The sequence below is a fragment of the Colossoma macropomum genome, unplaced genomic scaffold, assembly GCF_904425465.1.
Source record: "Colossoma macropomum unplaced genomic scaffold, Colossoma_macropomum, whole genome shotgun sequence".
In the NCBI taxonomy this organism is placed as follows: Eukaryota; Metazoa; Chordata; class Actinopteri; order Characiformes; family Serrasalmidae; genus Colossoma; species Colossoma macropomum.
The window spans coordinates 33,845,741-33,871,117 of NW_023494805.1; the positions used below are offsets into that span (position 1 = coordinate 33,845,741).

Below are 25,377 nucleotides of genomic sequence, written 5' to 3' on the forward strand. Positions count from 1 at the left end.
AGCGAAAGACAGAGACACAGCAAAAGAGAGAGAGTGAGCGAGAGAGAGGGGGGGGTGGGGCAAGAGACAAAAACTCCCAAAAAATGTCCTTCTACATTTGCAGACTACAGCGCTCTGTCGTGCTGAACAGGCAGGACTTCTAAAACCTATGTGACATTTTCTACAGTGTTAGTCAGAGAATCTGTGTACACACCCTGGCAGTGAAGTCCACAGCGGCTCCTCGGTTTAGGAGCAGCGTCGCTACATTCACATTTCCATAATGAGCTGCAATGTGCAGTGGAGTGAAGCCACTCTGCAACACAGGAGCAGAACAGAGGAAACAGAAACACAACAGTTCACTCATCACTACAAAACACACCTGCTGCAAACACTCCACAGCCACACCGTCAGCAAATGCAGGTCTAGCAGCAACACAAATGACCTCACTGGCCATTCTGGGGATAAGCTTAAAGGAATACTCTAGAATCCTCAACCTGATCTCCAGCTGCCATATCTTTAGCATACTGTTAATTTCTATAAACAATCATTTGGACATTTCTCTGTACCTTCTGCCTCAAAACTCACTTATAACTGAAGCCAAAGGGCAGCTGCTGAATTCTATGAATAAACGTTTGAAATATAGTACTGCGCATAATCAGAGACTGCTCTTAATTTATTTATTTTCCAGTCAAAGCAACACAAGGTCACTCATTTTCAAGATGATTTTTCATGAAGAGATATAAGATAATCCACTTGCATAAGATAGGAGAAAGTCAGAAAAAAAGATTTGTACTACAATACTAAAACTGGACATTTGAGATGTGGAGCAAGGTTTTATGGAAGTCTACATTTGTAATTGGGAGTACTTAAATTGTAAGAAGGAGAAACCGCAACCAACTTCTAAGACTGAACTTTAGAGGTGGGGAAAAATATTTCTGCAGATTTCTTTGAAAAATTGAAAGCAACTTCAATTTTCTATACTGAAAAATGTGATGTTATATTTCATTGTGGCTTTTTTGTAATTTTCTGTTAAGTACACATTTTGGATAACTTGTAGTTAAAGGCTGTTTTGACTGGAAATTAAATAAATGAAGGGTGGACACTGACTTGCACACTGTAGGTGCCTGTATGCTGTGAATTTTCAGTGAAGTGAAATAAAAATAAAGGTTTTGGGATGAGAGAATATTTTAGTAAAACTACTCTTATGAGGTTTTACATAACTGCTGAGCAGCACAGTAAAAAGCAAATCTGGTATACACCACTACTACACTGGTAACATATTACCACCTGTTCTTCCCTATGGAAAACTAATTGTGTAGATTAACAGCTTAATTTGTAATATTATGACAGAGCTCTTCAAAAATCATGTTTTGCATAAACATTCACTGTCAGATTTCAGCAATTACCCCTTGGCTTTTGCTCTTTTAAAAGTACAGGGAATCAATATGTCCCGCTACAGATGCTGCAGATGGAGGTTAGGTTGAAAACTACTGGACTATACCTTTAAAGCCAAATTTTAGATCTGCACTTACTGACAAAGTTGACTACCACCAATGCTGAAAAACACATCCCTGACCAATCTGTATCTACTGTACTGGCATGCAGCAATCACACATATAAGAAGATGAAATTGTAAAATAGAAATTAAATGTCAGGGAGGGAATTCATCAAAACTGTCATTTAAATGGAGCATAAACATGGAGAGTATTTAAGAAAATAAACCAGAGCCTTATGGAAACCCCATATGAAACTTAGGGCACACATTCACAGGAAGTATCAGAGACCAGATCCCAGACACAGGCATGCAAAGTGAAGATATAATCCCAAATCAAATCCAAGTACAAAAATATATGCCCATGAAACAGAACAAACACGGAGTACATAAGCAGTGACAGAGTACATTTTTAGTAAATATACTGCAGAGGGTAAGAAAAGAAAACAGAAAGGAAGAAGAAAGAAAAAACCCCAAAAGAATGAAAACATATTCAAGAAATGAAAAAAAGGAGCATTATTGCACTGTAGCTCTTATCAGTAACCAAGTTATGTTAGGAATATATAGGTAGGAATATGAGAAAGTAGAGATTGGCTGAGCAATTTGAAGTACGTGAAATTCTTGCCTTACCTTTCCATTCTGAAAGTCACGGTCCGATTTAATGTGAAAACATCATTTACAAAAGTGTGAAGGAAACATTGACTATGTGATACACATTCAAAGCTGGTGCAAAACAAAATATAAGTGGTGCATCATGCTGTGCAGTGCATTATCTGAAAATAAGCTGATGCTTTAGGGTCTTGTTCATAGCTGTTTTTACTACCATGCAAAAAATTAAATCAATTAAGTCAAAACACATTTAGGCCTACAATTTTAACCAATTTAACATATTCATATAGTTATCATTGATTACTTTACCACATTTCTATATGTACTAATTACTGTGATTTTAATATAAACATTCATACATCCTGCCTAGATGTGGCACAGATTTTTCAGCAAAACAGAAAAAAAACATGTAAAAGATGCACTTAGTGAGATGATATTATTTCATTTTTGGTGGATGTATGGATGTTCACACAGAATGATTTATTTGCTTTAAATGCTTAATTGCAGGCTAAAACTGATTATTCTCAAGTTATTCAACAAGCATGCTTACGTAACATCTACAGACAGATTACTCAACGCTGATTATTCTCAATGCTACTGATTAAAGTTGTAATTCTAATTGTCTGATATGCCTTTCAATCAAGTCAGCAAGCAAAATAAATTTACAGGCTAAACAAAAGAAACTGTCAAGCTACCAGTTTTGTGTACTTGGCTGAGAAAACAAACTCATGGTGACATCTAAATGTAAACTCCAATCTCTAAAGTTAGCAAGTTAAATGAATGGAATTGTAATTCCACACTCTTAAAACTAAAGGTTCTGTGTGATGCCACGGAAGAACTGCCTTGATGTACAATGTGAGGTACTCGTGTGCCAGTTTTCCAATATTAAAATCACTTGTACTTGTTAAATTCCATCACAGGACAATGGAGAAAACATACAGTTTAACAATTCATTGAAATCGCTATTTATGATGTAACAGGACTGTAAAATATGTCAGTATTGCTTGCATTTGTGAGTAAATAAGTGTATTATACTTTGGTACTACAAGTGCCTCAGTGTGAGCATGTAGTCAGGGATGTGTTGCTAAAGATGTGACTAAGAAGACCGGGATGGCGTAGTCGGCTCTAGAGTGGCGTTTTACTGACAAGGCTAGCTTCTCTTGCTGATGTTAGCTAGGTCCAAAAACAGTCAAAAACATATTTCTCTGATAAACATGTTGGCACATCATCCACTGAGGAAAAAATAGCTCACATACAAGCTGACGAGTCTTTAGCAGTGTTGAAGCAGTTAACTTTAGTGTTAGCTCATTAGCTCATCTGAAGAGGCAGCTTCTGTTACTTATCCAACATTTAAACCTACCCATTTGCTCTGTGAGCTGATGCACTTTTGTGCTACTGAACACCATGCTATAAAAAGTAAGTCTTACGTTAAGCCAGGCTTAATGTAACGTATTTCTTTTCTACTTTGTTTATTTATTTATTTTTGCTATTTCCTTCCCTCCAGTTGACTGAAAATCCACTCATTATATCAACTTTTATAGATATTTAGTCAGAAAATTTGTCAGAATGCACATCCTGTTTTTTTTCTTCAAAGAATAATTCAAAGGATGGTTCTCCACATAATCTAAATGTTCTATAAGAATTAAAGGATTTTTGATAGAAACTGTACAAAGACCTTTTAGAAACTTTAAATTTTAAGAGTGTAGCGACACAAATTTGTTGGGATGCTATTTTTCCTCATATTTGACCATGTTGGCAGCGAACAGCTGTGCATCGGAAAGTATGGTCCTGATGGTCGGTTATGTAAGTTTCAGACCAACTGTACACAAGCACTGTGGAATCCTAATCCATGACGGAGAGGATTACAGATGTTGGGAGAATGCAGACTGTCTGGTTTATTGGATTTTCCATCCCATGTCAGTTTGTAATATTATCATTCGGGCAAGCAAATCCTCATAATCAACCAAGGCATCATTAAAGCAAAGAAATATGGCAGTTTAAGGCAAGCACATTTAAAAAGTAACACCGCTAATATGAATGGAAATTACAACCCAATACATCAAAACAGTTTCTGAACAATACTTAAGTGAGACAGTCAGCCATGCAAATTTTTTAAAAAATCACATACATTTCAAATAACAAAAAAGGTTCTTGCATGCAATGCCACAAAGTGGATAATAAATGTGTAAGAAAAAAGGAAATAAACTGATGCTGAAGAAATTTAACTAGAAAATATCTCTACCTCAGTAGTCCTATTGACCATCATCTGGAGCAGAAAATACAGGGGGGAAACAGTTTTGTTATGTTTTACTCACGCTTCACGCATACATGCACTTCTATTCACATTTTGCATGCATAGAGATGTTAGATGACTTCTCATTTTTCTCTGGACAGTTTCTTACTTTTTATTTATTTATTTATTTATTTATTTTCTACTTTAATACTTTATAGGTAAAATACTATGTACTATAAGTATTGCATCGATGATTATTTTAAGCAGTCGGCTTATGTGTCTATATCGGCTTTAGTATGAAATGAATTGACTGTATTTCACAGATTTTAAGTTCACTAATAAATGGATGTTCTTTTTAAACCAACTTTAATATTTTAAACACCTCAATATCACTGCTGGACTGAGAATAGTCCACCAACCAACTGCATCCTGTGGGCAGCGTCCTGTGACCACTGATCCACTACCCAAATAATACCTGCTCTGTGGTGGTCTTGTAGGGGCCCTGACCATTGAAGAACAGAGTGAAAGGGGACTAACAAAGTACGCAGAGAAACAGATGGCCTACAGTCTGTAATTGTAGAACCACATGAGGTAAACAGACCTGAAGAAATGAACAGCACGTGTAGACAGAAGGAGGTGTACTTATATATGTATAATTATGTGGTAAAAATTCCCTAAAATGCACAGTTATATGTGAAGGTTTGAATGTTTTGTTGAAAATAAGTTAAGAACATGGCATTTTTCTGCAAAACTTAGTGTACAATTTCTATTTATTTGCTGAGTTTAACACATTAGACAAAAAAAAAACATAAAATATAAAATGTGTCATAACTTTTGCACAGGGTACATCTTATGTTTTAGTTTTATTTTTTCCAATACGTTAAATTCAGCAAATAAACAGTCATTAAAATGTGCAGAAGTGTGTTCTCTGTTGAGGACGTGTAACTTATTTTCACTCAGAAAATACAAAACGTAACTGGGATGCCCAAACTTTTACATACAACTGTAACAGACTGTTGTAAGAGAACTTGAAATATGCATTAACGTCCAGCAAACTGACATCTGTCAATACACCAAGAAGGTTAATTTTCAAGGATTCTTTTTAACAGAGTGATTGAGTTGAATCAATTAATCAAATTAGAGCTTTAAGGTTAAAAATGATTTATATAAACAGAAATGAACAATGAAGCCCACGTTAGCTGGAGGGCTATTAGGTATGTAGATCATAGGAAGAGAAGCTTTTGCTTTAATGAGAGCTAATAAATAAACAAACAACCGGCTTACATTAGACAGTTTCAGTGATTACAAGTGGCACTGACCCTTAAATAAAACATTAAGCATTAATGACTTAATTCTCTATGATCTTTGGTCCCAAATCACTTGTCACTGGTCATTTCCAAAGAAAAATGAGCCCATCTAAACGACCACTTCCACACACACACACACACACACACACCCACATACTTTGCTACAAAAGGTTGAATTTCATACAGCCTATGCAAAGGATCCATGCTGAGCACACATACTGATGTCCAGTTACTCAACAGCAAAGGGTTCAAACACAAGTAAGGCACAAAAGGTACAACAGAAGCATGGATTGATAGAGAAAAGACAGAAACCCGTATAGCATCAGGATGGAGACACAGGACACAGGCACACTCAGACTGGAGAAGAGAGACAAAGAGAGAGACAAGCTCGAACGAGCAATACAAGATCAGAGGTAGAATTCACAATGGAAGGTGATGAAAACACTGTAGCACTTGATCACTCCCATCAAAAACCACATGACAGGTTTAAAGGACAAAAGGACAAGATGCTGTGGAAGCACCTGACAGTTGGTTAGAGGGTTAATATAAAATCATTTCCAAACATGCATATTTGTATTCCTCCCTTCATAGGCGCCTGAACAATGGAGTAAGTGGAGCACTCACACCTCACATTGTATTATGGGGTGAGTAAACATAAACAAACAAAATGATACGCTTTATGTAATTTCATCAACCTACCCTAAAACAAAACTAACAATAGACAACGAGAGCAGTGAAGAAGCTCTTTGCTGTGAGATTTGATTCATACACACTGCACAAGCAAGCCATCAAGAATCTATAACATCACAACACTGAAGGGTAGATTCAAGATAAACACAGCACCCAAAATACAGAGACAAATAGAAACATGGCTTCAGTATTTCAGTATTTCAGGATTTCAGTATCTTGCAGTTGGCAGCAAACAGTTAGCTAGCTAGATAAATGCAGTGTCATTTTTAGCTTACATGAGCTGGCTAGCCTGTATTTATTAGCTTGTGCTAGTATTTTTTTTAGAATTATTTATACATCTAAGTTTAAGCCTAAATATAAGCTCATTCCCCTGGGACTTCAGCCACCACCCACCCTCAACTTTGTCAATGCCCCAGTCCCTCTCCAACTTTGCTCCTCCACTTCCACATAAAATCAGGCGCCCATGCTTTCCATATCACTTTCCCAACATCCACCAAAACAAGTTTTTGCCCATACTGGCTAAGCCCCATTCTTTCCCCTTTTCCCCCTTTCCCTCGCATGTACCTTGGACTGGACGTCTGCATTATGGTCATTCTGCAGCAGCAGAGCAGCCGACTTGGTATCGTCCTTGCGGGCAGCAATGTGCAGGGCAGGCAGCCGCACTTTGCCCTTGGTGTCATTCTCTAGAAGGATGGACACCACCTGATTATGGCCTTGCTGCAGAGCAATGGCCAAAGGAGTGAAGCCATCCTACAAGCAGAGACAAATCAAGGTGTTATTTGCTGACGTCTATGTTTTAACATGCACTACTGTTATGGTTTAAATATGTCATATGAACAGTTTTTGACATTTTATATACAATAATAACTTATACAGTGTATAAGACTCCTTGGGCAAGACTCCTAATGCATTTGCATTGGATTGAATATATTGTAAAACGCTGCTGACTGCATTAAATGTAGTGTAAATTTGTCAAGTATTTTGGAAACCAGAAATTATTAGAGGTTAAATGTAATGTACAGTAATGTCAAGTTATCTGTCTTGAGTTATGATGACCCGTTTTGAATATTAATTTTATTTTTTCAGTATTCTTGCTGCTAAATAGTTTTCTCACACATTTTAAAATCTACAGTTCTGTTTATCTTTCTGGACACATCTAACATTTCTTAATTTTTGTTACTTAACTTTCTGTTTTCTTACAAATTATTTGTACAAAAGAACTCTGGCACAGCATGTGATGCGCATTACACATTTTTACTCTGAGTAACCTCTTTCTTCTTGACTCTTACCTCTGTTGCTGTACTCTGGTTTCCTCCATTCTCCAGTAGATAGCGTACCACATCCAGATGGTTCTCTTGGGCAGCCATGTATAAAGGAGTGAACCCATTCTGTAACAAAACACAATTCAACACAAGTTAATTGCAGCAAAATTGAATAAAATGTCAATAAATGGTGAGAGCAAACATCAAAAAGATGCTAATAAACTGGGCATGTATGACATCTTACTCACTTGTGACTGTGCATTGATATCCGCTCCAGTTTTGACCAGGATCTTAACCACGTCACCTTGACCTGCTAGGGAGGCGATGTGGAGAGCTGTGTTTCCTTTCTGTGGGTCAAATACACATTAATCAATCGCTAAAAAGTTTTAAAGTTAAGACATGCCAGAGAAACGTTTAAAATTGTGATGCAGTGAATTAAATTTTGAATTAAATAGTATCAGTTGTCATGCTATAGTAGACAATCAAACTCAGTATTATCACAAATTTCAGTATTATCACAAATGTCCCATCAACAGAAATAAACAAACACGTCTTACAATAATCAAAATCTGAATATATTGCACTGCTTTTAGTTGCACTCCGCCTTATGCTGAGCTCTATCATTCTACTTTATTAGCTGCTTAATCATAGCAGATGAAAAGCACCTCAAGGTCCTAATTCTGTCATTTCTGAACAGCTAACATGTACATTCCCATTTATGCTGCTAGACACAAAACTGCTATGAAAACATGAAATATTGAGTTGCTGAATTTGAAGAAAACATATTGCTGTCATATCAAAACCTTGCAACTCCATTTTCTGCACCATTTGAAAACATACTGTGAGCATTTCATGCTGAATGGACCAACAGAAATGGCCTAGATTTATTTCAAATAAAATGTTCTTACATTAACTTACACTACTGAAAGGTTCGCTTTAAATATGAATGCAACACTGACCAAAGACACCTAAACGAGCCATCATATACATCTAAACTCCCCAGTCAGGTTTTTACCCATATGAATTTCTTTGTTTACATCGTTCTGTTATCCAGAACTAAAATGGAACAATGTATCCTTTTCCTCTTTGGTCTGGACCAAGAGAACCAAACTACAAATATAAAAAAAGTGTCATATTTTACAGTCATGATAAAACATAAAATCCCCGAACTTTTTTATAGTTCAATGACTTCATGAGTGTCCACACCTTTGTCTGGTAGTGTACAATAAACTTTAAGAATGTTCTTTCCTTCTAAAATGTTACCATTCTGGAGACACTAAGTTTTGTTATGACTGCAGCGATATGCAAAACTGTGTGGTTGTTTTGTGGTTAATTCACATATTTAGAAATGGCACTACAAACAGCAAAAAGACTTTGGGCCTCATTCACCAATATCTTTGTAAGTTTTTTCTTAAATTTGTTTGAGGAAGGTCCTAAGAAAAAGTCTATGTCAGATTTATGGCGTGTTTTTAAACTGCAGAATTGTTCACACCTTTGTGCTACTGAGTGTGTGTAGATTCTGTTCTAACCTAAGAACAAATCCCAAATAAGAAAACATTGGTGAATGTCAGAAAACTGCGTAAATGGGTTTTAAGAAGAAATTTATTCTTAAGAACTTTAGTAAATGAGGCCAAATGACCAGTGAACAGCATTTCATCATTGCATGATAATAATAAACCCTGCGACCCAGCCTCTTGCTCTAATAATGAACATGAAGTATCAGTAATTTAAAGCTGATTGTTCCAGAAGCAGGCATATCAGCAGGTACCCACAGATAGGGCGCGCTAATGATAAGTGTGGGGAAGAGGAGCGTCATTAGACAGTCTCATAATAATCAAAACCAAAGGCAAGGAGGAATGGCGATGAATTATTGTTTAGGGAGGCTGGATTATCCAATTACAGCTTTAATTAAATGTGTGTGCGTGTACGTGTGTGTGTGTGTGTGTGTGTGTGTGTGTGCGCGTGTGTGTGAGATGCAGTTTTAATGAGACTAGCAAATTTGCGGTTGATGGTTGCCACAAACAATGGTTGTGGTTTATGTGCAGGACTATGTGGCAAAAAAGGCACTTACAGGGTTCCTCTGAGTAATGCCACAGAAGAACCCCTTTTTTGCTAGAAATGCACAACCTGTGGAGGTTCCTTCAACTTCAAAAAGCTTATTCACACCTTATAAACATGATTTTTTAAAAAGACATACATTGAAAGATTCTTCAGGAACCAAAATGGGTTCTTCTATAGCACTGGTCTAAACAATCCTTTAAGGGGGCGTTCAAATGACATTCAGTCTCTCTCAGACGTGTTTCCTTTCATTGTCGAAGCAAGGCGTACTGTAACTGAAAAGTTCTCCTCTGGCCTGCACAATGCGCTTTGCGTTTTTAAACACGTCCAATTTGAAACACTGTCAACTTTTCTGCTGGCTACCCACATCTACAGCTGACCACTCAATATCTAGGATGTGCCTTTAGTCACAAATCCAACATAAAGAAGAAAGCTAGTTTTGGCAGTATTCAAAGACTCAGTGCTGTACAACACTTGACACAAAGACTAACACAATCTCCAGAAGAAAAACTGTTTTTATTTAGTATTAATTAGCGCCATTGTCAGAACAAAACCTCGCTTCTCTAACATGGTAACTTTACAGGACTAGGAAAAAACATTCTTAACCTGTAATGAAAGGCGGCTGGTGTTTACAAATTACATATACAAAAAGGGGATGGAGATGTTTTTATTTCAGTCTTTTGCATTCCCACAAAACACTGTCTCATGTTTACGTACTTGTCGATAAAATGTGTTAACTCACCCTCACCACCTACCTTTTAAGCACGAGACATAGCGGGCAACGTCAGAACGCACCTTTAAACATCCTTTGTTTTTAAAACTGTATCTTTACTTAAAGTACGTATAATACATAATGAGGCTGATTCTACTAATTTTTGGTAGATTCAAGTTCATTCATATTGATTTGATGTGAACGAAACTTACAGACTCAGATTTATATTGTTAGTGACAGAAACCAGGGCTTGTGATGTCTACACTGCAAATATAGCCATTTTATTTACTATCCAAAACCACCAGGGAACCTATAAGTGTCTTCAATTTTTTTATACATAAAGTTAATGATGGTAAAATAGCGATAAATCAGAAAAAATAAGTTTTCCAAAAGGATTAATTTATCTTACAACACCCTGCATGTACCTTTCCACCATGATTGGATTTAAGATATACATATCTTAGGCCAAAACTTTCCCTCAAAACTATTGTAAAACAATATCTCAGGTAGAACGCAGAGTATTTATAACCTGTTCATGTAATTGCTTTCTGTGAGAGAGACAGTAAATTCTTCAGACGTCTGGTTCCTGTCACCACCACCGTGAACAGTTCTGACTCTGTAAGTTTCTCTAGAACAGAGCATTTCCCATCAAACCACTCTGAATGACTTTGTTTACATCTTAACAACTGAGTTTTTATAGAAATGTTGAAAAATTAATAGTTTCCTTTTAAGTAGCGCTGTGACAATCACTCAACAACACACGATTACCTGATAAAAAACACACCAGTTCAAGTTTATCTTCTCTATGAATCAACCCTGATTAGCAAGCAACTTTCATGACAATAATGTACATTTCTCTTGCAGATAAAACAGAACCTGTTGAACACCTAATTATATACATTTTGCCACTATTGTAAACTAAGTCTTTTTAAAAGCCTAGTTTGTCTTTTCCCAGTAAATATACTGTGGACTCTTAAGCTGGGCTTATACTACACAATGCTTAGCCCGGTTTTAATCCTGATTTGCTCTTTCTGACAAAAATTCACAATCCTAAGCGATTTTCCAGGTTGGGACTTTGATTAGAAGCAACTGACGGCACAAATGCTAGAAGAGAGAAAAATGTTGAAAAGGCACATACGTGCACTCTCCTGCGTAAGCAGAAGGCTACAGAGACAGAGGAGCTGCTTGTTGTGTTCAGAGTAAATAATCTCTCTTTACAATGTCAAGCCAGCAGGCAGTTCGTAATAAAATATTTCTGCAGCTCCAATTATAATATCTGCATTCCAACCTCATATTCATCCCCTGTTTGCGAGCATAAAAGCTGAAGTAGATCCAGTGCAGTTTAGCTTTGCCTGTATCACTGATAACAGGGGGGAGATCTGGGATTTTGAGTGCTTTTCACTGCCAAAACTCCTTATGTGCCCTTTTTGCCTTGTGCATGTCCACACAAGAAAACAACAGAAATTCTGTTAAAAATTATGTTAAATGTGTTATGATTTTAAAAGTCGTGTAAAGTAGGCTTAGCTTTAGACATGCTTTGCATAGTTTATTATTGCTGAATTGTTCGAAGTCCATTCTTATTATTTGGGCTTTTTCTAAAAGTTCAGATTCCTCAATGAATTATCAAAACAATCAGGAGATCACTTGAATACTAATTACAATGATAGCGACAGCCCTCCTCTAAAGCCTAGCAAGCATGAGGGGTGTAAAGCTCCGTGCTAGAGATCATTTCTCAATGACCAACCAACCAGCCTGTCCAGCCCCTACATTCTACAGCAGTGATGGATGAGTGGTCATGTGACATGAGTATTAGGTTTAGGGGTGGTGACCTACATTTATTACATGGAAAAGGTTACACTTGGCTAGAACAACATAAAAAGCATGTGAGCAGCAGTCTTAAGTCCTTTTTAGAAAACCCACTAAACCTAGAGTATTTCTGGGAAATGTACAATTCTTTTTTTCATAAATGTGCTCATTTTGGTACATAATGCTTTACTTTAATATTTATATTTATAACATTTAATTTGTAATAAATGTTACTGTCTAAGAAAAAGCAAATTTACTTCTATCTTTACAACGAAAAACATTGTTTTCAAAATCTAGCTGTAATAAATATACAGGGACTATTTTTAAGAGAATATATAGACTCATAATATGACCATTAATTTGCCTATTTCGTACCTTACTTTACAGTAATTTGAAATATATGCTGTATTACAATCCAAACCTAATAACAAAACCTCATCTGATAACATCTGATAGCAAAATTTCACCACTGCATGTGTGCTGGAAATGGGGTAGTTATGGCTGCACACCAATATCAGGTCCATTTCACTCCACTGGCACACTTTTACATCTCAAACTACGCTGTAAAAAATGAAAGGTCATTACAACTTAAAATGATAAGCTTACTGATTACTCAGCTTCCTTGTCTTAACTTGAGGACACTAGATTTTCCACTAGATACATCTCCCCTTTTTTAGGCTCCCATTTATGGGCAGCTGTGGCATCACTGGGGTTAAAACTCATGACCTCCAGCTGTTGGGATGAATACCTTAGACAATTACACCACTTGAGAATTACTCTGAAGTTACATCAGAGTACCCTGAAGATTTCTGTGTCCATAAATGTTTACACTGTAAAAAAAAAATAAATTTTAAACTTTAAATTTAACATTTGACTATAAAAACCCAACTTACATTTGTTGTCTATTTCTGGTGGTGTCTAAGCATTTGCCCCAAAATCACTAGGTTATGAATCTGAACCCCACCATTTTAAAAGCCAATAATAACAACTTTGAGCCCAAAAGGAGAAAATACCTGGTGTGTCAGCAAGGAAACTGAGTAAAAAACAAATTCTATATTGTTTACCTAACTGTAAAATGTGAGTTATGCTATATGATAAACAGCACTTAAAGCTTTTGTCTTTGAACATGTTTGGGGATGTATTTTGTGAGAAGCAGAAAATGCAACCAACTTCTAAGACTGAACTTTGGAAGAGTGGAAAAATATCCCTGTAGATTTTTTTGAGAAACTGAAAGCAAGTCTCATGAAAATAATGAAAGCTGCATGCAAAGTGTGCACACTCTGAATATGAAAAATTGATATCATAATTAGTTGTTGATTCTGCATAATTTTCTGGTAAATATGTTTTCTGCTTTTTTCCTGACGCTGAAAAACAGATAACTTGTGCTTAATGATAATTTTGACTATAAATTAAATAAATGAAAGGTGGTCTCTGATTTTTCTGCAGTCCTATATGACCTAACTCATATTGTCAATTTTTTCTCAACATTGCGACTCTGAACTTTACACTTAATTCAAACAGTTTTGCCCAAGAAGACCCCACCTTGGTTGCAGCGTCCACAGAAGACCCCCTCTCCAGCAGCTCCTGGACCATATCCACATGTCCTTCTTTGGCTGCCAGGTGCAGAGCATTGAGTCCATTCTATAAAGATGCAGAAGAACCAAGAGTTAACCCAAAACCAGGATAGAAAAAGAGAGAAAAAGCTAAAACAGATGGGAGACAGAAGAGGACAGCGAGGCGCTGGTGTACCTCCTCGTCCATTCTCAATGTGTATCATGACTGGGAGACTGTAATGCACATGAGAGAGAGTTAAATATCAAACGTTGACGGTCTGCATTTATGCTGTGTCACCACAGCGTGGAGACGTGCCAGTGGATTGTGAAGGGTTCGTTAGGGAGAGATATTAATAAAACTGGCAGAGTCGAGATGTATCCTGGCAGTTGGCAGCCACCCAACTCAACACTGAAGAGTATCTCTAAAGAAAAGAGGTTTAAAATCACATTTAAAAATAGTGAAAATTTCATTCCGACTCCAGCAAAAACACTAATTTATTATTCATATACATGTATGCAGTAATAGCTCCTTGTAATCCTTGTACAAATGGTTCTTTAAATAATAATTCATTAAAAGGTTGAGAGGTCTTCAAATCACGACCTGGAACTCAGCTTTCTGGTACTATATTTTGTAATTAATGCCAGGTATGACACAAGGACTGGGACCAAAACGGATCCCTACTCCCTCATTAGAATTGTGCTATATAGGGGTGAACTATGTCGTTTTTTAATAGCAGTAAAATGCATGAATCAGTAAATTAATTTCTCATCAACCTGCAACAGTATTCACCAGTCATATAAATGAACCAACAAAAAGTTAAAGCTGGCTTCTTATTCATAGCAGTAGATGTTTGAAAAAGTTTGAAAAAGTGCAGGAGACCATTTCATTCTTAATTTAATCTAAAGTTTCCAGTGTTTTTTGCTGTATAGCGAACAGCAGGCAATAAACATGTTAATGTCTTTGTTTTTAACTGCACAGAGCTGCTTTTTTTTACTAGAGTGTCAATAGAGTTCGATAGTCTGCCACCATTCATATAACAATCCTCTCTATTGCTTAGTAACAACAGACAGGCATACACTCAGCTGATTATAAGTGCATTGTGGAAGGTTGTAGTGCCCCCCAGATCACACTAGAATTTCAACACTAAGACACAAAAATTCACAGTGTACTTGATAGTGTCCTAAAATGCAGATCTATTTTGGTTACAGCCTAGGTGGCCAATCAGTCACATCAAAGGTTCACTTAACTACCAGTGATTACAAAATGCAGTATTGTGAACTGGATTCAAGATCTGGATTTGAAGATTTCTGTTCTAAGACATATGGCTATAATTGTGAGAATCAAACCAGAAAAAAATGAAACCCTAAACCAGTAAAATTCCTCCTGATCATAAAGGCAAAAAGAAGAAGCATCTGCAGTCAACCTATTTTCGCCCTTTGCTGACCATATAGATGTTGCTAAGTCTACTGTATGCTGCGCAAAATATTTTTAGAAATTACTGATTATGTTAGCTGTATGATCAATAATGATCAAGTGATTGTTTACACAGTGGCCACAAACAGTATTTGGGTTATTTATGCTTAAAAATGTTCAAAAAGGTTCACTTTCTTACAAACAAAATGTCCAACCAAGTGGCATTTATTTTAAACCATTCCACCACTTTTTTATTATTTCAAAAGATGGCTAGTGTGTTACAGATTATGGTTTGAGCAGTTTCTTTGCAGATTTCTGCAGGTTTGCATCCAAAACGTCTATATACGTTTCTGAGTTCATGATTGTATCACTGAACACAAGCATAACGACACCAATGTAGGACAAACAGCTCCAGACTTTGATGTATCCACCTCTATGCTTTACAGAACCCTTAGTTCTGTCTGACTGCAATTCTTCTCCACATGAAGACTCTACCATCAATTTGATGTTGTGCTAAAAGTGTTTGTCTCTAAACCAAATATCATTGGGTTAAATATTTTATGAAGTAACCTAAAGAACTGCCTTAAAGTTTATGGTTGAAATGTCCAAATACCTAAACATTTTAGTTAGATTGTATTTTATGTATTTTCTATTGGGTGTATTTCATTTATTGTAATATTATACACTGAATTTTAGTTTTTAGCAAAGTCAGCTTCCTGAATTTCACTACAAGGTGATAGGAGGTATTTTGTATGCCAATAAATGTAAACTTGAACTGCGTTTCCATGAAATGAATACAGCTATTTCCATGCTTGGTCACACAAAGCCCATCACGTTAAACAGTATGTAAAGCAAAATCTAAAGATAACGTAATAAAAACAAAACGCCAACAGTGAATAAATGGGTAGACCAGCAGAATGTCCCAGGAAGTCTGCACATTAGATTAGCGAAGCTGCTAATCTAAATCTAATAAGAAGATTGATGTTTTTCCCCCATGTTGCTGCAAAAAATAGACTCTACATGTAAAAGCTTCACAGAGATATGAAGATTATTTTCCAACGTCACTCAACGCAGATTACCAAGAGGGATTAAGCATCTCAACATTCATCAGTTTACGCCAGTTCCTGCCAGTTTCTGCCAATCCACCACCACCAAAACTGGGGTCGTAGAGAGGAGCCATTTTAGAAGTGTAATCTGCACGAAATGTTTAGAAATCCACATACAGAAAAGGTGAATAAAAATCCTACAATAAAACTGTGCAAGTTCAGAGGTGCGTTTATAATATATTTTTTTATTCGCATGTCCACAAGACCCCCTGCTCTAAGTGGTTCAGTGTATGCCATGTTACATACATTGGTGTCCATTAATTAAACAATCAGTCAGTATGTAATTTCCTGTGTGGTCACAGAACTCTAGAGGACACTGCCCTACATGTAAGCCACTGCCACTGCCACTAAGAAAATGGATGTTCTCAATCAGCGGCTGTCCTCTGAGAGTAATACACACTGCACTGCAGGTGAGCTTTGCTCGACATTTATGAGGGTCTCTGCTACACAGTAGCAGAACATAGGAATGGACAATATGGCGAAATATATCATCACAACACTTGAAGACATTATGATGCACAATATGTATCTCAATATTTCATTGTTTTGAGGTCTGGAATTGTCAAAATGCACCAGCATTTTACACATCTGAAAAACACTATTTAAAAAAAAAAGAAATTGCAATTATAGAGTCATACGTAAAACTTTGAATATCCCTGGGCAAATTACATTTACTGCACAATTTATATTTACTTCCTTCTCTCGCTTTACTTTAACATTGAAGAAGAAAAAAACATAAAACATTAAATGCACAGGCTGTTTTTTCCCCAACATGTTAAATTCAGCAAATAAGCAGTAATTGTGCTTTTTAATGAGTTCTCTGTAGAAGAGAAGAATTTTCATTTAGAAAATCAACAAAACATAACCAACATTTGACCTGGGGCACCCAAACGTTTGCATACAACTGAATATTCCACTCACTGTTTGCAAAAATAAACTATTTAAGAAGGAACAGCATTAAAAAGTTAACAACGGGTAGTGAGACATTTCCAAAACAAAAAATAATGACCTGACATTCAATCAGCTGCTTCTTTCTGTGCATTTACATGCCGTTACTAGTATGTAGTTACTATGTAGTTACATGGGTTGATGTTTACAGGCTTGCTATAACTGGTCTAAACCTGTCTTTTTTGTGCATGCAGTTGACAATACTAATATTCTCAAAAAAGCACATCAGGACAGAATTTATCATGATAATGACAGCATATCATATTACCCACACCAAGCTGGGTGCATTCAGAAGCACCCAATCCATCACTCCCTACACCCCTGTTCTGTCCTACATTCACCCACCAGCACCAGCATAATTACACAGTCTAAAAGCTCCTGCTGAAAGTCCTCAATGTGATTACCTTATTCCCTTAAATGCTTATTACATGGGCATAATTGTAGAGATTTGATTTATCACAGTGTTCTTAGGTGCCTGTTTATTTAGACAACAGAGACACAAGAAATGTAATTGTCTGGGTAATGAAACAGTTGCCGAAAGTCTCTTTTGACACCAACAAATCAAAGAAAGATAATGGATCTTAACAGAATCAGACAACCGGCATCATTATGAAACAACATGAGGCAACAAGATACCATTTTTCTGTTTTGAAATTGATAGAAATTTTATCAAGGGAAATCTTGTGTGAAATGAGTAACATTCATGATAATGTTGTAAGGAATGACTGCTGTCCTCAATGAAATATTACTAAGCAGCGAGCTTGCTTCAAGGGAGTTCTAGTGACAGTATTTAATGGTGTCCTATGTTTATAATGGGGTCAGTCTGAGCATGCTACTCAACACCCAAACAACCAGAGTTAGTGGCCTGCATCTCATCTGAACTGAGTTATGACCAGAGAAACCAGATGCACACCTAAGTATTGATAGATCACCCTGACTGTCAAAGCTGACTGATTTGCAGAGCTTTAGTTCGAGGAGAGTGTGTTCATGGTCACCAGAATTGAGTCCTAAATCATAAGTACAATATATATATAGATCAAAGTATTCCCAATGGGAATGTGCATTCTGACTACTTTTCAGCTATCCATAAGAGATAATGAACAGATATTCGGTTAAATGAAGAAGTAAAAAGGGCCTGCATGTGATATTAACATATTATAGTGAACAGGGTAACTGCTGCTTGTGAGCTAACAGAAATCAACAGCACAAAAACCTTTTAAAGAAGTGGTACACAGTCTTAACAGCAGCAGACCCTCTAGCAAGCACACTTTAGCACTCTGTTATCGTGAGCTGTGAAGGTCCTCAAACCAATAACAGAATGACAGTGTAGCGGGATCTTATGAAACCAGAGAAAAACAGTATCTGGTGAAACTGCAATATCAGCACATATCGGCACATTTGTCCAATGCTAACATGGCTAAATATGAACACTAGTAGCAACCGCTTAGCATGGTATTATTTCTATAATACTAACTGGTAACTATCCACTTTCATTCACTGTTAGCAACAACAGCTCTGGTAAAGTGCTCCCTCCTCCTGTGAAGCTTAGTCTTTGTGTTCAGAACTGAACTCTTTTTTAATAATATTGTTTTTCTCCTGCACAAATGTTCACTTCTGTGCTGCAGCACAAGGGTCATTCACTAGAGACTGAATTATCTCCCCATAAAGGTCATGATTCTAGTGTTTCAAATGCCTGGACAAGATGAGGACACCACCCACATAGTAAAAAATAATGAGACATGGAAGCACCAATAACTCTGGAAGATATACAGGTTAAAACAAACAACTTGCATGTCTTTTTTTACAAAAATGTGTCCTCTTTGCCATTTAGACAGTGTTCCTTTATAAACATCAATGACATGACTCTGTTCCTTGCTCGTGGACAGTCATGGAGAGGAAACTCGACACCCCAGCCAAAATGCTGCATGTGACTGGTGTTTACCAGAACGCATATACACTTTGTTACTATGGAGCAGCTATTTACACACTATCTGCTTTCACACACCCCTGCTCTGCTATGCTAATAGAGGTGTAATAACAGATAATGTAGAAAAAACAACTAAATTCTCACTGCCTGGAACCTACAGCAAGGCACAACCTAACACGGGGTAAAAGGTAACATTGATTTTTTTTATATAGTCAAACATGTCCAAGTCCTTTTGGCTATTTTTCATATTTCCACAACATCACGTTCCTGAATTTCCACAGCAGTCGGAGAGATATTTTTCAAGATTCACGCTAAGACGTAATAAGTAAGTTTGCCAGTGTTTGACACTTGTAGATTTTAACAAATCATATTTTTTTGGATGTATATATTTTTATGTATTTAGTTTGCAAAGCTTGTCTTGTTCACACAACATAGAACTGAACTGAATTTTTGTTTTCACATCAAATTACAAGAGAATTATCGTGACTGGTAACCTTATTGAAGCATCTTGCCAGTGATTCTTTCTAAGAATTTGGCGATGGCCCCTTAAGCTTGTTTAAATCTAAAGGAGTTATGGCATGTGTTCGTCCACACTGGCCAGAGTAAAATGTATCAGCCCGTAGAATCAAAGTTTTCTGTGTGTTACTGTGTTTTCTATCCCTGTATAAAGGATGTACATGGCTTCCTTTATTGTTGAATGCATTGTGATTTTTTTTCCAAGTAAGAGTACAAGCTCATTAAGAGTGCAGTTCAGATCAGTAAGCATTGTTTTTTTGACCAAAGCAATGATAAAATTAGGCTTTTTTTCACGAGCAAATTTACAGAGACATGGGACGTCACTTACCATACCATTACATTTAATTCGATTTGCTCAGGTGCAAAGCTCAAACAATATCTAAGCACCATGTCTATGCATGGGAATGTCTGAAAACCCAGGCCAATTTCTTTTCATTTTAAAGCAGCTTTCTGTAAAGTGAGCAAAAAGAACCATCGGGATGGAGTGAGATTTGGGACCACAAACTGTTACTGTGTGCTGTTGCCAGCTGCCAAGCAACCCACCTGCTCAATTGTTTACAATGCAAATGAGATACCGATCACATTTTTCTGGGGGCTTTGCATCATCCATCATTGGGCACGGTAAGGAATTGGATTCTGACAAGAAGACCTTTTTTACATACTGCTAGAGCAATGTCAGAAATAAGCATGAGTAAAGAGAAAAAATACCTCCCATAGTCAACATTTTTGCTGCTTAAATACAAAAGCAGGGGCACTATTATACTAATAAATCACTTCCCATACCACTTCACTCCTCCCTGTAAATGTACTTATCCATAGTTAAAAGTAGTATTTGTATTCATTTTTTTCTAATTACATTAATATTTTATTCTTAAACTCCCATCTGAGTAAAAAGCCCCTCAATCTCAATCAGTAGCAAAGATTACCCCTTAAAAATGATTTCCTACTAGAGCAACAGTTAAACAGAAAGCACCTAAAACACTAAAATATGGCTCGTCTGGTTATTGATTAGATCAGGACCAAGTGGCCATTTAGAATGAGGCTTCTTGTTCACTCTTTAAAGAGAAGGTCACACGTGTCATTACAGATGGACTGACATGGACTGATGAGGGCTCAACAATCCCACAGGCAAAATTAGTTATTGAACTAAAGCAAGGGATTCATGCTGGGTAGGAGAACATCCACTAATGCCCTGGAGCTCAGTGTTAAACATGTGACATCAAATGTGCCGCTCAAGGTACACTCAACATCGATTCAATCTAGTCAGGTTCTAAATGTATCTGGGTGACAGAGTAAATCTAACCTGATTGCAGGTGGCAATGTCAACACCGCCCTTCAGATACTCCAGAACCTTGTCAATGTTCCCCGCTCTCGCAGCCCGCAGGAAACTGGTGTTGCTGTCCGACTGGAAAACAGAGAAAGAGAAAAAAACAAGCGGCATTATTAGTAAGGATGCAGCAACAGAAATCACTAATTCTGATTGTTAATGCTCCACATCTATACCAAACCTGTATTTCAAGTTTTTCATTAGTTTCATATGAATATACACTTTATGCTCCACTGCAAACCAACTGAGTAGTATTCAGCTGCAACAACAGAGTGTAACGATATGTAGCACCAGGAGTGGTGGACGTAAATTGCCCTTAAAAATAGAAGGGTTAAGATTAGTGGTAGAAGATGTGGTTGGCTTCCCCAACTACATTAGCTAATGTCTAGTATATGCTTCCTTCATGTCACATGAAGCCAACCACCATGTATTTTCAAATGTTCATGTTAATGCTGCCAGTCAGGGCCAGGTCATGGAGAACCTGGCCACATCCTATCTCTTCATTATACCAAAAACATGGCTGAAATATGTTAGAGGGCACCTGCAAGTAAGTCTTCAATGAATGGCTGAACGGCTGAAAAACAAAAAATATCTATGCTTTTTTGCCATTCACACAGAAACTTTCTTTATTTTTGGAAAATAGGATATATGACACTACAAAAATCAACCAAAATTCCTCAATATCTTTCCATTTTTCAGCAGCATAAAAAGGTTTTGGTCAGTTGATGCATTACTAGTACTGAGTGCTGACTGACTGGCAAGCTGTTTAGGTGTTTCAGCATCATTAGAAGGTCCTATAACTGGAGTGAAAAAGCATCCACAAATATGACCGCAGTGTTGAAATGTCATTCTGTGTGAGAAAGCAAGCATATCTGTCTGCATAAAAAGGATTACCTATCTATAAATTATGATTTTGCACAAAAGCATAGGAACCCATTCTTTTTACACTCTCTAGGGAGAGCCTTCAAGCACCTGACCAAGCAGGAGGTTCTCCTCACTATAAAGTCTCTGTTGCCAACACTTCAGCTAGCTATCTAACTTACCTAGCTCACTGGCTAACTTTTGCCCAAAAAGGCTTTTTCTGTCAAAGCTAAGGCTGTGCTTAGTCTGCAATTTAGTCCATGTGGCTGCAGCTAGATGTCACAACTGATCAGGACCTCTGTCACAAGCATGTTTGTTGATCTGGGCTAATTTATACATTAACATAGTGCCACTAAATACCAATTTTCTTCTTTTTTAATGCAGCTAAATACAGTTGAATGTAGAGCTAATAGCTCATCTTGAAGCTGCACTCTACAGTAAGTTAGATGCCCCTAAAACTGTAAAGACCCTGCTTCCTGAGACAAAGCCACAGAAATCTATTCCAACAATATTCATTGGGGCATTTGGAAAGCTTAGTCGCCAAATATCTCTCACTGACCCACACACAGTCCAACTGCAGCCGCTGTGCTGCTGAAAAGGTACAGGCTAAATCCAGGTGGTGGGGCAGGGTAGAACCATCTGCAAATTGAGACTAACACCACAGACACAACCCCTGCTGAACTTTAACCCCAATGTCAACAATGGGCATAACAGATTAAAAAAATACAGGCACCACCTCTGTTACAAACCACAACAGCCTCAGAGGAAAAATATTATATTGTGCTCCAAAACCACTAAATTAGCACCACTGCATTCTTTCCCTATGGGTACATTAGACTATACTAAGTACTCAGGAAGTCTCTGGTTTGTCAGATACAAGCAGACGGTGCCTTTTTGTTCTGGCATACTGTCATAATTAAATAGTCATTATAATATGAATAATACACTAACATTATATACTAGTTTACTGTTTTACAATAACACTTATAATAGCATTTTAGCACAGCTTGCTAAATCTGCTGCATTCAAACAGACAGAATAGCATTAATATATACAAAAGCAATGACAATGCAATTCATAAATTCTAGAACAATATCAGAGTCAGCATGTTCATGTTAATGTGCAGCACTTTTGGTACTAGCAGCAGAACTCTCATAGAATGCTGCACAGAACTGCAATGCATCAGTCAGCACTGGCCAAGCAATCAGCAGCAACACCCTGAACAGCAGGAGGACGAAGCAAAAACCACACAGCATCTTTATTGAGCAGTTTTCTCCAGTATCTCCTGTATACCCAAAACAACCAACATTGTTGTTCTGTGCAAGAATCAAAGGAAAGGCTTGTGTCTATGGATCAAACACACTGTCATAACAAAACCTTGAAACCACATTTTTATCTATTTGTTTTATTTTTCATTTCATGACAAATGCACAATAACAACAGTTCTTTGCTACACTTTTCTTCTCCTATAAAGTTACCATTTGGGAGATCCAAGATGTTGTCATGACAACATGCTGAAGTGCACTGAAATATTAAGCACTGACGTTATTGATAATTTAGGATATAAATGCTAACAGACTGTCCTAATCACTGGTAGCCTTGGACATTTTCCTAGACTTGCAGTACATAAACACTGATTGTATGTCTTTGTAAGGCAAAGGCTAAACAGCATACAAAGCTCTACTGCAGCCACCATAGGGAGTCTGGCTGTATAGAAGAGATGAAGTTTCCTTTAGAAATGAAACAGATAAGTAGTAGAAGTCATTCGAAAGCCTGAATTAAATCCATGGTGAGAAAACAAGCACATTTTTCTAGATAAAAGGTTTAACCATTCACAATTTATGTTTTTGCACAAACGCTCCATCTAGCCCTCTAGCACTTGACCACCCAAACATGAGAAAATTGTGATTTTTCTCCAAACTATTCCTTTAAAGTGTTTGCCAGAAAGCAGAAACAGTATAAAAGCAAGCATCTGTACAAGGGAGTCACCCATAAGTTTGAACAATCCACACAATTGTAACCAAACAGTGTGTTGTTACTGAGCATCAACACAGCACTGCTACACAGCCACCATGTGCTGACGACCCTTTACAATGTTGACATTATCGAGTACAGTGTACAGACTCGATATTTGCTCACAGTGTCAGTTTGGATGTTGAAAGTTGTCCAAATACAGTAAAAAAGCTCACAAATCTCTTTAAATCCTGGCTGTGAGCATGATGCAACCTGTTTGTGTTGGTAGTCCCACTCCCTCAGGGAGCCGCAGCAGGTGCCAGGATGCCGGCGTCTGTCTCAGACACTGGGCAGGGCGGTCCCTGCTGAGCATGCTCTACTGAGGAGGATAGCAGGGTGACTCTCAGGAGAGCTGGCCTTCTCACCAGGGAACAATGACATTCAGCCCATCATGGCAGAAACAATAGTTTTACCTTAGATATCCCTTGACTTGCACTTGGGGTTTGAACATATGTTGTATGTAAAAACAGTAAGCCACAAAATGGCGAGGGTAAATTTACAATGATTTAAGAAAGTTAAGACAAACTGCAATATGATAAAATACACCAAGGTCTATTAAAGCATTCAGTTTAGTATTAGTAATTGCAATAAACAGAAATTGTTCTGGCAAGCTATGTAGTTTGTTAACAGGAGGTTATCAATGCCAAGCAATACAACTAGTAATAGAAAGTTGGATCAGGTATAGATTGGAATTGGCCGATTTTCAGTCTAAATATGTGATTGGCTGATAGTCCTTAAATCACGGACTGAAATACTGAGAGCTGTGCAGTGAGGCAAAATACGTGAGCCAAATTTCACTAAGTGAACTAAAACAAGCTTTTGTCTCTTTTTTTGACAATATCTGACAAAGTCATATACAACGAATTACATTAACAATCAATGTACAAACCCAGTTGCAAAGAAGTTGGGACAGTAGGTAAAATGCAAATAAAATCAGAAAGTAGTGATTTGTTAAACATGTTTACAGGTATTTTATTGAAAACAGCACAAAAAAGGAATATTTAATACTACTTATGAATTTTATTGATTTTTTCAAAATATACACTAATGCCAAATTTGATACCTGCAACACACTGCAAAAAAGTTGAGAAAGGTACAATGTGAGGTACAAGACAAAACAGCTGTATGGGGACTTTCTACAGGTGAAGAGGTGAATAGATAACAGGCGCAGCTATCATGACTGTATATAAAAAGAGCATTCATGAAAGGCTCAGTTGCCTTTTTGTGAAATTAAATGAAATGTCCGTAAAGGGCAAAGCCGAAAAACGATACTGCGTTAAAAAAACGACGTGCTTCTGTTATGAATATAACCACAGGGGCACAGGAACACTTCGGAAAACCCTTGTCAGCAAACATAGTTTGTCGCTGCATCTACAAATGCAAGTTAAGACTCTACTATGCATCCAGAATCCAGAAATGCCACCTGGGCTAAAGCTCATCTGAGATGGACTGATGCCAAGTTGAAACGTATGTTTGACGAGTTCACCTTTCAAATTGCTTTTGAAAATAAAGGATGTGGTGTCATCCAGGCCAATGAGGAAAAGGACCATCTTGATTGTTACCA

At 37.2% G+C, this 25,377-nt stretch overlaps 1 protein-coding gene across 1 annotated transcript in view; it reads right to left on the reverse strand.

The window, feature by feature from the left end:
• ank2b (ankyrin 2b, neuronal) overlaps positions 1–25,377 on the reverse strand; it is a 104,838-nt gene that overhangs the window by 72,014 nt on the left and 7,447 nt on the right. Inside the window, 7 exon segments of the mRNA XM_036596499.1 lie at positions 194–292; positions 4,323–4,346; positions 6,875–7,060; positions 7,600–7,698; positions 7,821–7,919; positions 13,691–13,789; positions 20,916–21,017. Of these exon segments, the coding sequence (XP_036452392.1) occupies positions 194–292; positions 4,323–4,346; positions 6,875–7,060; positions 7,600–7,698; positions 7,821–7,919; positions 13,691–13,789; positions 20,916–21,017 (708 nt within the window).